The 15365-nt window shown below is 37.9% G+C and overlaps 1 protein-coding gene across 3 annotated transcripts in view; it reads right to left on the bottom strand.

The window, feature by feature from the left end:
- Positions 1 to 15365, bottom strand: part of EFCAB5 (EF-hand calcium binding domain 5) — a 136950-nt gene that overhangs the window by 22700 nt on the left and 98885 nt on the right. For all 3 annotated transcript variants that reach the window (XM_082443393.1, XM_082443394.1, XM_082443395.1), the window contains exons 11-18: positions 13393 to 14433; positions 11922 to 11999; positions 11730 to 11822; positions 9641 to 9855; positions 8219 to 8375; positions 5309 to 5598; positions 2198 to 2367; positions 1217 to 1445 (exon numbers count right to left, since the gene is read on the bottom strand). In XM_082443393.1, the coding sequence (XP_082299519.1) occupies positions 1217 to 1445; positions 2198 to 2367; positions 5309 to 5598; positions 8219 to 8375; positions 9641 to 9855; positions 11730 to 11822; positions 11922 to 11999; positions 13393 to 14433 (2273 nt within the window). The remainder of the gene's footprint in view (positions 1 to 1216; positions 1446 to 2197; positions 2368 to 5308; positions 5599 to 8218; positions 8376 to 9640; positions 9856 to 11729; positions 11823 to 11921; positions 12000 to 13392; positions 14434 to 15365) is intronic.

Raw genomic sequence — 15365 nt, 5'->3', positions numbered from 1 at the left:
CTGCCCTGATCTGATGCAATATTAATGTCTGCATCTTTACAAGGCTACTGTCATCAGATCAGCAAGCAGTACAGGTGTGCTGGGTTCCAAGGCCTGCAACAGGCTAGAGTACACCATCTTCTTAGATACATAAAGAGAGCCTGTTCCACAGAGAAGGGACGGGAAGTCCTTAGAACCCATCTGTGGTCTTCTTGTCAGGAAACTCTAGGAACCAAAAATTCTTCAAAAATATCTGCATTTTATATTAGGACCCAAGGCATCTAAGGGTAACCCAGGAGCCTTTACCTCCAAGGGCTAGAGAGTCCATTTGGAATTCACTTTGACATATTCTCTAATAAGACCATATATAGTTCACCTACTGATAACTCCATACTCTTCCATTTTGCTTCTTAATATCTTCACATGATTCTTACGTCTGATGAGAATGAACCTTATTATTAAAAAAGATGTCCAGGGAAAAAGATTCTACCACCTTCCTCAGTTGTACATCCAGTAAATGAGAGGAGAAAAATTTAAATAATGGTAAATAAACATCAAGAGCATACAGGGGAACAAATGACAGCAACTTCCTGATTGCTGCTATGTCCCAGTCCATTGCCTCCATAATGGTTTTCAATCTTCCTTCACTGAAATTTCTATTCATAAAATTAAATTTAAATGCTTGTAGAAGTGGTCCAGTTATTTTATAGTCTTAAAAGTGCCTCTCCTTTTTGAGATCTAATATGAAAACACGAATACTCGAGAAACATTTAGGCTTTTCCTTCATTCTTTATCCTCAAAAATTATAACACTGAAATAAGAACTATGGGAAGGCATATCATATTTAGAACCACTTGTGGAAAGAGCAAAGGATTTCAAGGTACCACTATTAATAAAACATTAATATGTCCCTTCTAAAAGTTCATTCCTACTTTTTGGGTTTTAGTTAGTAGTCTAATAGCTGGATTTCAGTTCTATAGCAGAAAATGCTGTTCCTATGATTAATGCAATCAGACACATATTAACAATCTTCCCAGACAGGCTGAGACATAGATGGGCAACTGAGGCTGAGTCCTTCCATGTGTAATGGGGAGCCTCTCCAAAAACTGATACAAGTATGATGACACTATCTATATACATAGCTTCACTCTCATCTGGTTTCAGGTTTCGCTTTTTAAAAAGTATAGAAGGAGAGGCCACCCTACCATAGATCTTGAAGAATTTTTCTGTGCCTTACCTGATAGAATTTGATCTCATGGGGTAGGAAGATGTTTATTTTCTGGGGATCTCTTAAGGTGTCAACAGCCAAGACCCCAAAGATCCTCATATATGCATCCTGAAGAGGCAGAGCCAGGAATGACCCATTTTGATCGTTCTTCTTGCGGGAATGGTTCCAGAAGAAGATGTTCCCATGGTTCTGAACTTGGGGGACGTGTACTGGCTTCCCTTCATCCACTACTGTAAAGCTGAGAAATAGGAATATGAGGATGGGAGAAAGGCAACAGGAGGGGGCTTTAGATTAAACCATGCAGGAAACTAGATCCAACCATTCATAATCATTAGTATTATATATCAGAGAAGTGGGCTCAGATAAAATTGCCAGTTAGGAGAGTCTGACTTGAGAGAAAGATTTAAAAAATAAGCTTAATGGTGTGTATATAGAAGAAGAAAGATGTTGCTTGGAAAAAAATGAGGATGGATGAGCCAGATACAGTCAGATTAGGGGGACACGATGGAAAGGGCAAGGAATTAATAGTGATTACATTGTTATAATGGTTGCAATATCCAGCTGCATTTGATGTGGGACTCTAAATGTTGTTGGGGAAAGACTGCTACAAAGGAAAATAATATCAATAAAAGTTGACATAGAGTGCTTACACTATGACAGGCAAAAAAAAAAGAAAAGCTTCGATAATAACAGAGAAAACATATATAAAAAGGATGCAGGAGACATAACTTACAGAGTAGGCAGAAATAATTGAACTGAAACTGTGAAGCAGAGTCCCTACATGGAAGATTAATGCCTAAGACTGAACTCTAGAAACAACCAGGTGAAACCATCCAAGACTGGAAACACGTCACCTCCTGCTCTAGAAAGTTTGGTGATCTGAGGCATTTCTCTCTTGGGCAGCTAACTAGGATTTCAATGCTAGTTTACTTCACAAAAGGAATTATTTTTTTTAGAAGGGTGAAACCAACCTCTTCAAGATATTCTTACCTGATCCCCTTCATGTCCCTGTAGAGCACTCTGTTCAGTACAAATGGAGCATCGTCTAAAGTACAAGCTATATTCCTCAATAGAACATTCCCTCTATCAGGCAGTAGTAGGTTTTCTTCTAATAGGGAAATGTGAGCACTGATCTTCTTATTTCCATGGGCTTCAGCATCCTATGGCAAAATGTTTCCGACCATTTATTTGCCAATAGCCAAAGAGCTATTCTCTTAATCATGTCTCCCTTCATTAGCCAGTTTGTGTATCTGAACCCAATAATTTAATTTTCCTGAATAAATGATGCAGATATTACCATTCATAGGCAGTGGGGAAAAAGCTGACACCACAAGTGTTCCTGAAACCTGAGTTTTACTGACTGGAATAGATTTACACAATGTCAATCAGACTAGTTTACTTTAAAAAAAAAAAATCTGCCAGGTCTACTTAAATTTAGAGGTTTAAAACTTGGATCCCTTTGAACCATACTCATGTTGTATGGGCTTCAGTTAAAAGTACTTATTCCAGAGAGCTGGGGCAAGAAGATGACTTCATTTCATTCATATTTCTTAACCATCTACTATGATGTGAATATGGGAAAAAATGCTCTCAAGAAATTCTTAACATTGTTTGGCTATGACGTTTGATTTACATCATTTCAGGAAAGGATTACTTGGGGATGCAGATTGCAGACTTTACTCAACTACTATTTCTAATTAAAATAACTGAGAATTCTCTGTACCTAAAATATTATAACAATATTATATGTTAACACATATATTAAATATGCCCATAAATTGGGGACATGAGAGACACTTTCTCTGATATTTGTCTCCTCTTTCTATGTACTTGGGTTTGCTCTTTGTGCTTTTCTTTTCCCTTCTGCCTTGATTCCTCCTTTTCTACATAGAAGATCAATAGGCTAACTAACAAAGATGTATTAAGATGTATTAAGATGTATCTCAGGGTGGGCTTCCCTGGTGGCGCAGTGGTTAAGAACCTGCCTGCCAATGCAGGGGACATGGGTTCAAGCCCTGGTCTGGGAAGATCCCACATGCCACAGAGCAACTAAGCTGGTGCGCCACAACTACTGAGCCTGCGCTCTAGAGCCTGCGAGCCACAACTACTGAGCCCATGTGCCACAACTACTGAAGCCCCTGCGCCTAGAGCCCATGCTCTGCAACAAGAGAAGCCACCGCAATGAGAAGCCCGCGCACCACAACAGAGTAAACCCCACTCGCCGCAACTAGAGAAAGCCCACACACAGCAATGAGACCCAACACAGTCAAAAATAAATAAAATAATTTAAAAAAAAAAGATGTATCTTAGGGTACTGCAGATCTCTGAAGCAAGTTGGAGCAATACATCTTTTTCTTGATTGGTCTCCTGTTGCTGGTCACATCATTTCCAACTACATTGGAAAATTCAGCCATTCAGGAGATGATTCCCATAATCAAGTGCTGCTATTTAGCTGAGATGAACGACATAGTTTCCCTGGATCAATGGAAGCTGTGATATATGTAGACGACAGCCATGCTGTTTCTGCCTGGAAAGAGCAGCAAGCTGGGAGTGTCTGAGGTGGCAGCAGAGCTGTGGACAGTGGTCCATCCAGGTCATGTATTTTAAGTGACAGGATTCTGTAATAGTCTCAGATTGTTTCTAGGCAGTGCTATGAAATATAGTGTCATGTTGGATTCTACTTTATAATGACTTTATGATTTAAATTGTTCCTTTTAAAACTGACTCCCAGGAGGCTTCCCTGGTGGTGCAGTGGTTGAGAGTCTGCCTGCCAATGCAGGGGACGCAGGTTCGAGCCCTGGTCTAGGAAGATCCCACACGCCGCGGAGCAACTGGGCCCGTGAGCCACAACTACTGAGCCTGCGCGTCTGGAGCCTGTGCTCCGCAACAAGAGAGGCCGTGATAGTGAGAGGCCCGCGCACCGCGATGAAGAGTGGCCCCCGCTTGCCGCAACTAGAGAAAGCCCTTGCACAGAAACGAAGACCCAACACAGCTAAAAACAAACAAATAAATAAATAAATAAATAATAAAAACAATAAAGGAATTCCTTAAAAAAAAAAAAAATGACTCCCGAAACATCATGCAAGGGAAATGTAGCTTGAACTGCGTGTACATCTCCTCACGGTTATTTTTTTTTTTTTAACATCTTTCTTGGAGTGTAATTGCTTTACAATGCTGTGTTAGTTTCTGCTGTATAGCAAAGTGAATCAGCTATATGTATACATATATCCCCATATCCCCTCCCTCTTGCGTCTCCCTCCCACCCTCCCTATCCCACCCCTCTAGGTGGTCACAAAGCATCGAGTTGATCTCCCTGTGCTATGCAGCTGCTTCCCACTAGCTATCTATTTTACATTTGGTAGTGTATATATGTCAATGCTACTCTCTTACTTTGTCCCAGCTTACCCTTCCCCCTCCCCGTGTCCTCAAGTCCATTCTCTACGTCTGCGTGTTTATTCCTGTCCTGCCCCTAGGTTCATCAGAAGCATTTTTTTTTTTTTTAGATTCTATATATATGTGTTAGCATACGGTATTTGTTTTTCTCTTTCTGACTTACTTCACTTTGTATGACAGACTCTAGGTCCATCCACCTCACTACAAGTAACTCAATTTCATTACTTTTTATGGCTGAGTAATATTCCATTGCATATATGTGCCACATCTTCTTTATCCATTCATCTGTCGATGGACACTTAGGTTGCTTCCATGTCCTGGCTATTGTAAATAGTGCTGCAATGAACATTCCTCATGGTTATTTTTTTTTTTTAAATCTCCTTTTAGCGGTTATTTTTTAATGTCACTTTATTGTCTGTTCTAGGCTTATCTGACTTTTTTTTTTTTTTTATCTGACTTTTGGCACAATGAAATTAGGAATCCCAAGACATAATTTTATTTCTTATACCTTTCCTCTCTGCTTGCCAACTTGCAATCATTCCAGTTGCATCTTTACTAGGCTTTGGGTCATTGTAAAGTATTGGAATGAATAAAACATCTATAGCAGCAATTTCTCAAGAGAATTTAGTGTGTTCCTCCTTTGTAACCATTGCACATCACCTACTGTAAGGAAATTTTTTCTCTTATATATCATTTTAGAAAACACACCTGGGTGAGGGCCTTAAAGGTCTCCGCGTACACTGGCTCCAAGGATACTCCACTTGTCTCTGCAGCACGTTGGATTTGGTGCAGCCACTTTTGTCTGGCACAATTTCTCAGACTCTCAACATGGCTCCTTTCTAAAGTATTCATCAGAAACTCCACAACGCTTTCCAGAACTTGATCTTCATTGCCCCTCAGTTCAGATACAACCAATTCTATGTATTTCTGAAACTGTTTGGAAGACAACCTCACTTCGTGACCAGGGTGTGGCTTTGGAAATTGGATGTGTAGTTTAGCTAAAAGACATAAATACAAAACCAAGAACTAATCAAAAGTTCATTCATCTGTGGGGGAAATTTTCATTCTCCTCTCTTACAGCAAATTGAAGCCTCTGACAACTGCTTCCCATGGAAAACCAGGCATATCAAAGGCACCTCAAGCCCAATGGAACATCTTACAGTGACTTCCTATACTGAACTCAAGATGACTCTTATGTCATCTGTTATTGTTTTGTTTTAATTCTACCACTCAGCCAGGTGAAACCTTATAACATCATCCTTAGGCCCCTTAAATTCTAGAATCCATCGTGTCCAACTCCTTCATTTTACCCATGTGGACACCTGACTCTATAGAGGTTCAGTAACTTGCCCATGGTCATGTGACCATTTAGTGAAAGATCCAGTATTGGAACCCAGCTCTCCTGACCATTGTGTAGTATCTTTTCCTCTGTGGAACATAGTTCTCTGTTATGAAGTTTTCCCATCTTGTAAGTGGAAACCACCTCATTATGCCTTTTGAAACTTCATTAAGTAAATTGTCTTCCGAGGCAGTCTAAGACAAGTAGTGTAGTATAATGTACAGTTTGCAGAAGACATAGTTAATGAAGAACACATGACAGTTGATAAACTTAGGTACCTTTGAAGAGCAACGTATTGGTTACGTTCATTTCTGAAAGGGTTGAAGACCTTAACTAACTCTGATTGCTCTTTCCCTCATGTACTACATACTTTAAGAATTTGAAATCTGTTATGCCAAAGTAATCAGATAAATCCTTAAACCCAGTGAAGAGCAAAATCATTTATACTGGGATCTAAGCAAATGAAGGAGAGAACTTATTACATTAGAATAAGATTTTTAGTAGCTTTTGATTGAGAAGAATTGATCAGAAGAGAAAAATATAATATAGGAGAAGAAAAAGTCATTAAGGAGAATAAGAAGTTAAGTAACCTCAGGGGAAACTTGCAAGCCATTCAGACTTGAGAGGTGAGTCAGACCTTGTAGAAGCAGAAAGATAAAACAAGAAGGGAAAATAGGCAGAACTGTGGAGTGGTTTGGATTCTTTTAACCCCAAGAGCATGGGTAGCCAGGCACACAGAAGGAATCTAACTATGTACAGTTAAGGTCTTGGACAAAGCACTCTACAACAGTTCAACTCCTGATTGCTCTGACATTTTCTATATTCCCACCAGCAATGCACAAGGGTTCCAATTTCCCCATATCCTTGCAAACACTGTTTTTTTCCATTTTAAAAATTATAGTCATACTACATGAGCAACAAAAGCAAAAATAAATTAGCAGGGCTACATCAAACTAAAAACCTTCTGCACAGCAAAAGTAGCAACAAAATGAACACCTACAGTATGGGAGAAAATATTTGCAAATCATATATCTGATAAGGGGTTAATATCCAAAATACATAAGGAACTCATACAACTCAATAGAAACAAAAAATCTGATTGAAAAATGGGCAGAGGAACTGAATAGATACTTTTCCAAAGAAGACATGCAAATGACCAAAGGTGCATGAAAAGATGCTCAAACATCATTAATCATCAGGGAAATGCAAATCAAAACCACAATGAGATATCACATCACACTTGTTAGAATGACTGTCATCAAAAAGACAAGAGATAACAAGTGTTGGTAAGGATGTGAAGAAAAGGGAACCCTTGTGGACTGTTGGTGGGAATGTAAATTGGTATAGTTACTGTGGAAAACAATGTGGAGGTTCCTCAAGAAATTAAAAATAGAACTACCAAATGATCCAGGAATTCTACTTCTGGATATATATCTGAAGGAAATAAAATCACTGTCTCGAAGAGATATCTGCATCTCATGTTCATTGCAGAATTATTCACAATAGCCAAGACATGGAAACAACCTAAGTGTTTGTCAACGAATTAATGGATAAAGAATCATGGTGTGTGTGTGTGTGTGTATATATATATGACATACGAATTATATATATATGTATGTATATATGTGAATGACACATATACCATGGAACATTACTGAGCCATGAGAAAGAAGGAAATCCTGTCATTTGCAACAACATGGATGGACCTTGAGGGCTTTATGCTAAGAGAAATAAGTCAGACAAAGACACATACTGTATGATCTCACTTATATGTGGAATCTAAAAAAGCCAAACTCACAGAAACAGAGTGTAGAATGGTAGTTGCCAGGGGCTGGGGGTGGGGGAAATGGGGAGATGGTGGTCAAAGCGTACAAACTTTCATTATAAGAAAAGTTCTGGGATTCTAACGTACAGCATGGTGATTATAGTTAATACTGCATTGTATACTTGAAAGTTTCTAAGGGAGTAGATCTTAAATGTTCTTATCACAAAAAAAGAAATGGTATTGTGTGAGGTGATGGAAGTATTAACTAAGCTACTGTGGTAATCATTTCATAATATATGTGCATCAAATCAATACATCGTACATCTTAAACTTACACAATGTTACATGTCAATTATATCTCAATAAAGCTCAAAAAAAATTATAGCCACGCTAGTAAGTGTGAAGTGGTATCTCATGGTTTTAGACCAACCAGTGTTTTAACTGTATATATGCCATAATACCGGGAAACTTGAAGCCAAGTTGTTACCACAACTTAAGAAAATTACATTTTTACCTTTCTTCATAGATTCCTTTTCCATTCCCTCCTTGTATGTGTACAAGAGTTCATCAACTTCATTCAGATCCAGGAAGCCTGAGCCATCACAGTCCCACTTCTGAAAGAGGGCATTTAGGAGAAGTCCCCGTCGGACTTGGGAAGCATTTTGTCTAGCCTAGGATACAAACAGGATAACAAAGCACAGAAGATACACTGTATTGTGCTAGCTGGCGTCTTATGCTTATTCCCCCCAAAGTGCAGCATTTTTTATAGAAACAGCTTTACTTTGGGACTAAGCATAAATATGAATGGTAAAATGAAGCATTTAATTTTTTATTATTTAAAAATATTTTTTAATTAAAAAAATTTTTTTAAATGAAGCATTTAATTTTAATTCTCTAAATATCATTTCTTTGTTTCACCTCTAAGCCAAAAAGCAGGCATTCTCTGCATTGAACTAAAACACATTAATTTAGGAAGGGGACTCACTCCTTGAGAATCTCTGATTCATTCCTTTCCACTCCCTTACTAGTTGTTCAAGAATGTGATAAAACATGGGGTGCTCTGCCTGGCTTCTTGATGGAATATGTTTTGTAGTAAAGGGGGTTGGATGGCAGTGTTCAAACAACAAAAAAATGACTGTGTTCAAAAATTCTTTTTTATATTTAACATTGACCTAACTTGATATTAATTTTATTTACCATTTAGACTTTTTTACTAGATTATGTCAACTAGATAGTAATTTAATTTCGTTGCTAAAAGAAAGTGAACATATACCATTTGATTAAATGGGGGGAATAGCAGTTGAGGAGGCAAAAGGAATATCAACTCTAGATTAGGTTGAGAAGACTCATAAGACTGATAAGTTTACTGAATATGCCTGGTGAACCTGATTTATGTATTTCATATAAGAGTACCTAAGTTGTTTATATCAGCTAATGTGTTTGCATTTATCACCTAGGTAAGTAGTAATTTCTTAAGAAATATGTACTACCTTGGTGCACATGAATAAAAATATATATTCAAGCCACAATTGTACCCCTATGTATGTGCATTTGCAAATGCACTCACACAGCAGACAGTGCACACACACACACGCACACACACACACACACGTACACACACACACATCTTTGCATATACACATTTCTGCTCCTCGGAATCCGCTCTTCCAGCTTCAGAGGAGCAAAAACACAGCTGTAAAATAAACCATCACCTGCCATCAGCAATCATGTTCTTATTAGGGGAATGAGTTCTCTGGAGTGTGATCTTAGAATATTTGACATTAAAATGAAGTATTTAATGGCCATGCTCGTTGAACTAAAGTGATAGGTTTGGTTGTAAGTTACTTAAGAAGAGCTAGACTAGGAGCAACTGAGATTGATAGATTTATTTATAATAGTGACCTCACTTGTTTTATTGATAAATAATATTACTCACCTCTTCTAAGCCACTCATTTTCTCTTCTTTTGTTTCAACAAAGCCCTTCTTAAAAAAGGAGGTGAGGGCTTCGCTGACACTCAAGGGGGCATCTTCACCAACAAATGTCTCCAGGAGTTGCACAAACTGGAGCAGATTGAAGGAAACTCCATTGAAGGCACTCCTACCTTTTATTTCCTTGTAAGACTGAATATTTCTGATAATCGAGTGTAGGTCTATCAAGGAAGAAACATACATCAAACAGTGAAGTGAACAATTTTATCAAAGTTCTGGAAAATATACAAGTACTTATTGTAATGGACATCTGCTCCTTTTTCTCCTGTCAGGAATTCATGCTCCCTTCATGAGTTCAGCACCCTCCTTTTTTGATTTAGGAAAACATCTCTCCCCCATTGTCAGTTTAGATGTATCAGGTAGTTCTGAGCTTCCTCCACCCTTGCTTCAAGGATGGCCATGTGATATAGGTCCGGCCAGTGATTCACATATGACAGCAATGGAATCCACTATAGGCCAATGAGAATTAGCCCCAGAACTCTTGGGGCAACTATTGGGGCAGAATCACTCTTCTTGTACTCTGATTCCTGAACTAGTAGGATGTAGGCTTAGAGATGCTCTCATGGACATCTCTGCCACAATACAGAGAAAACTGAAACTGAAAGTTACACAGAGAAGAACAGGGCTGAGAGGCAAAGAGACACGGTCCTGCTGCTCTTATTGAGCCCTTGGATTCAGTTGTGCCTGAAGCCAGCTGCAGTCTGGACTCACTAGTTAAATAAGTCTGTAAATACCACCACTACCACCTCTCCCTCCAAGAGTCTTGACTAATATATTTATTTTGAAGCTCAGTGTTATAACATGAAGCATATTTCATAAAAAAGCCCTGTGATTTATGTTTGATTTATTAACTAATTCAATCGTTCATGCCCTTATGCTTTCCATATGAGATTTGATGTGACTTAAAAAGGATCACCCACACAACTGTTAAAATGGTAAAGCAAAACTGAGATAAAGAAGTAAGACCAGGAGAAGAGGAACATGAATTAGCAGGCAACAAGAGCTTACTCAATGCCATGCAATTTCACCAAATATTTGGAGGATAGAAATTTGTCATTTGATCCATGCTTAAATGAGAAAAATATTACAGATAGGTAGAAAATATCTTGATCTTATAAGTTCTACTACTTGTTGATGAAAGATAAAATGATAAAATAGTACTTGTTGGAATAATTGTTGTTAAAAACATGGTTTACTGAGAGCTAATATCTACTCTTTATTGTCTCTGTTGAGTAGATCTTCCTTTGTTAAGTCTTCAAAAACAAGACAGATCCTCACCTACCTCACATATTTGGATGTGGAACTACCAGGGAGAGGAATAGCTGGAATGATTTCTATTTTTCTAATATCTAACATCTGATTCCCTTTGTATACCTTGATGATAGCTTCAAAGTGGTTTCAGGGCCATTTAACAGTAAAAAGAAAAAAAAATTGTATACGGTTGGCTCTCTGTAGCCGCAGGTTCTGCATCTGTGGATTCAACTGTGGATCAAAAATATTCAGAAAAAAAATTTCCAGAAAGTTCCAAAAAAGCAAAACTTGAATTTGCAACATGCTGGCAACCATTTACATAGCATTCGCATTGTATTTACAACTATTTACATAGCGTTTACATTGTATTAGGTATTAAACGTAATCTAGAGATGATTTAAGGTATATGGGAAGATGTGCACTGGTTATATGCAAATACTATTCCATTTTACATAAGGGACTTTAGCATCCCTGAATATTGGTATTCATGGGGGGAACTTTGAGGGGTGGTTTCCGTGGAACAATCCCCTGCAGATACTGAGGGACAACTGTATTAATGCATATGTTTTAAAGAGCATTCATCAATAGCACTGCATGTACACTACCACCCAAAACAGTCATCTTGAATATGTTTAGATCCATCAGCTCAGGGACACAATAATGCAAGTATCACTCTGCCATTGTGCCTTGGCTAAGTCCAGTCCTTATCATCGTGTACGACAGTAAATTAAGTTCAGCAATTAGAGTGCCATCTGTTCTTCCTGGTTTTGTTGTTAACATGTACCTGTGAACCTGGAGTTACCATAGATTAAGTTTGCCTGTTCCTCCTCTTCACATTTGGCATACTTCGTGTTCCAGTTACAAGTCAAAAGTTCACCTATAAAATACACGTTCCATTATATAGCCAACGTAACTTCACTTTCATAATGGTTTTGCTCTAGAGTATGAATGAAAGGAGGATTAAATGAGGAGTTACCTGACCATGATTTTCCTTCTATTTTTTGGGACTTGGGTTCACAGGATTTGTCTTTCTGAACTTCCTTTTTTTCAGTTTCTAAAAGGTACAAAAGAAAATGCCTATGAATTGGACATTATATATTCTATTATATATTCTAAAGTTAATAAATGAGAGAAACGCCTTGCATATAGAACACAAAAACTTTCTTTCAGGTCTTTCCTATATATGCTATATCATAATGGTATCACTTAATAACTTTAGTTGTTGGGAGCAGCTCTGTGACAAAGGCTATTTGTTGTACCCAAATTTGGCCATGCAAATTAAGGGCTATATTTCCTAGCCTCTCTGGCAGCTAGGTGTCACTATATGCCTAAATTCCGACCAATGAACTGTGACGGGAAATGATGTAATACCTATCCTTTCTCCTCACCTGGTGGTCAGAATGTGGACATGGTGGTGAGCTATCCTGGGCCATGTGGTTGGAGGAGACAGAAGACAGAAAGAGCCTGAGCCTCTGCTGATTTCATGGGGCTGAGCGGTCATATAAATTTTGACTTTTACATGAGAAACAAAGAAACTCCTGTCTTGTTTAGACATTGTTATTTTGTTTTGCTTTTGTTTGTTTTTTTAGACACTGTTATTTTGGATCACTGTTGCAGATAGTCAAAATTAAGTCCTCACTAATAATACATCTGACTGAATAGTAACTTCACTAACTTTTTAAGCTGTATCCCTACTATGCAGGGAGAGCCAGAAATTAGTAGCCTTGTTTCATGGAGAAATAAATATAATGCTGAAAAAAATGAAAGATTTAAAATTAGTTAATGTTAGTGTAGAATCTAGAACATAGGTTACCCATCTCTTAGGAGTTTTAAATAAGAATTTTCTTTGGGACTGTAGAACTATAGAATTAAAAAATTATGCTTAACTGAGGTCTTAAGTGGCTTTGAGATTGGTTCTCTAAAAGATTAGAATTCTTCAACAAAAAGAGCGTAAATTGGCATAGGCAATTCAAAGGAAAAGTCTTCTTCAGAATAAATATTTGAAATGCGGGGTGCTTTCAGTCTTAAATATGACCTCCAGAAACTCTTATATACAACTGAAAAAAGTGAGATACTTTTAAAGTTTGAAATAAAAGAAATTTATTTCTTTTATTCTGATATCAGACACCACATTTAAAATAAAAGGGTTTCTACTGCCTTTTCAGAGGTCCAATGAAAATTTCTACATGTAATATTACCAGATTTCTTCCTTACAAATGGGCTTCTAGTGTAAAAGGAATTCTAGGTAAATTGATAATAGAGACTTTCTGGTTTGCATGTAATTGATTACTCAAGGTCTAGACTCATGTTGAGTAGCAAAATAGATCTGAAGATTGCATGACCTTATATGTCAGGAAGAGATCCTAACTGAAATGAATATTTCCTGAAAGGACTTTAAAAAACACTCTACAAAACAAGGAGCTGATGTAGAAGAACTATATTACTACCTGAAAGATGACCTTTTCTGCTTGATACCGATATTTTCTCTTGCAGTTCAGGACTCATGAATAGTTGCTCGTCATAGATTTGCCCCTGAGTCCTTTCTTCCTGTGGAGGGATTTCAGTGTACTCAAAGGAAATAGCCTCCCTAGATTTTTCACTTTCTCTTAAGATACCACCTTTTCTTGATTGTGAAGTTGAGTCTATATCCTCTTGTTTTTCTGGAATTGTCTCTGTGGGTGGTTGTCGTTCTGCAGTTGACCCTCTGTGTGGTCCTTGTTCTACTACTGACTCTCTGCGTGCTCCTTGTTCTGCAACTGACCCTCTGGGTCGTCCTTGATCTAATAGGGATTCTCTGTGTGCTTCCTGTTCTGCAGTTGACCCTCTGGGGTGTCCTTGATCTAAGAGTGACTCTCTGTGTGATTCCTGTTCTGCAATTGACCCTCTGTGTGGCCCCTGTTCTAATACTGACTCTCTATGTGGTCCCTGTTCCTCAGGTGACCCTCTGTGTGATCCTTGTCCTGTTGTTGACTCTTCATGTTGTCCTTGTGCCGTTACTGATTCTCTGTAAAGTCCTTGCTCTGCAGCTGGTTCAGTGTGGATTCCTGGTGGTACTCCTTGTTCTGTTATTGACTCATTATGTGGTCTTTGTTCTATTATTAATTCTCTACTTGATCCTTGTTCTGGAGTTGACCCTGTGTAGGTTCCTCGTTTTGCTACTGATTCTTTGTTCGGTTCTTGTTCTCCAGTTGACTCTTTGTTTTGTTCTTGTTCGTTGATTGAAATTCTGTTTGGTTCTTGGTTTGCAGTTGTCCCTCTCTGCTGTTCTGGTGGGCTTTGTGGTAGTGTTGATTTTCTATGTTTATCATGTTTATGTTGATCTTCTGGATTTGCTAATAATTTACTTTGGCTCTTGCTAGCATGTTTTTCAGAAAGTAATGTATTCATCTCTAAGAGTACTTTGTCAAAGTCTTCATAAATGTGCTTCTGATTATCCATGTCTCCCCAGAACTCAGGCAAGTCTATCTCTCCAAATTCAACAAACGGCCCTAACACAGAAAACAAAACATTTACCTAAACAATTGATCTTATAGTGTAGAATCAGAGCTAGTAAATTAATATAAAAGAGCAGTGGGCTGTGATGACCTAGATGGGTGGGATGGGAGGTGTGTGAGGGAGGACCAGGAGGGAGGGGATATATGTATACATATAGCTGATTCCCTTCATTGCGCAGCAGAAGCTAATACAACATTGTAAAGCAATTATACTCCAATTAAAAAAAAAATCTATATGGGAAAAGAATCCGAAAAAGAATGGATGTATGTATATGTATAACTGAATCACTTTGCTGTACACCTGAAACTAACACAACATTGTAAATCAACTATACTCTATTATAAAATAAAAATTTAAAAAAAGCAATCAGCACAGTGACTGTAACATAGACCTATTGCTTTAAATAAATATCAGTTACCTTTCCCAGCAACTCAATAAAAAACAAAAAGGTATCTAAAGGAACATAAAAGATGCTCACTACTGTAAATTAGAAATAATCCCTTCCTAAAAGGTATGGTTTTGGAAATGAACATGATTCTTCTTTTGCTACTAGGAGAGTTGCTTAGACTTGCAAGGCAAATAGAATTTATCCTCTACTCTTGGTCCTCCCACAATAAGCATAGCATAGGGCTGAGGAAAGCGACAAATGTCTTTCACCTCATATACCTTTTCAGTATCTGCAATACCAAAATAAAAGCAAAGCTCTGTGACAATCTTTCACTGAGCTATATTTTTCCAATATTCATTTTCTCTCCCTTCCCTCTTCCCTCTCTTTCTTCCTCATTCCTCAGTTCTTTTTCTCCACAACTTATGTGGACACCTGGTTCAGAATTCTAGGGAAAGATTGGATAGCACTCATGAGAATCCCACTGTTAAAAAACAACAACAACAAAACAACCTTGATATCCAGGACTACAGAAAATGG

The sequence above is a fragment of the Balaenoptera physalus genome (assembly GCF_965194825.1).
Source record: "Balaenoptera physalus genome assembly, chromosome: 20".
In the NCBI taxonomy this organism is placed as follows: Eukaryota; Metazoa; Chordata; class Mammalia; order Artiodactyla; family Balaenopteridae; genus Balaenoptera; species Balaenoptera physalus.
This window is presented reverse-complemented; position numbering and strand designations above follow the sequence as displayed.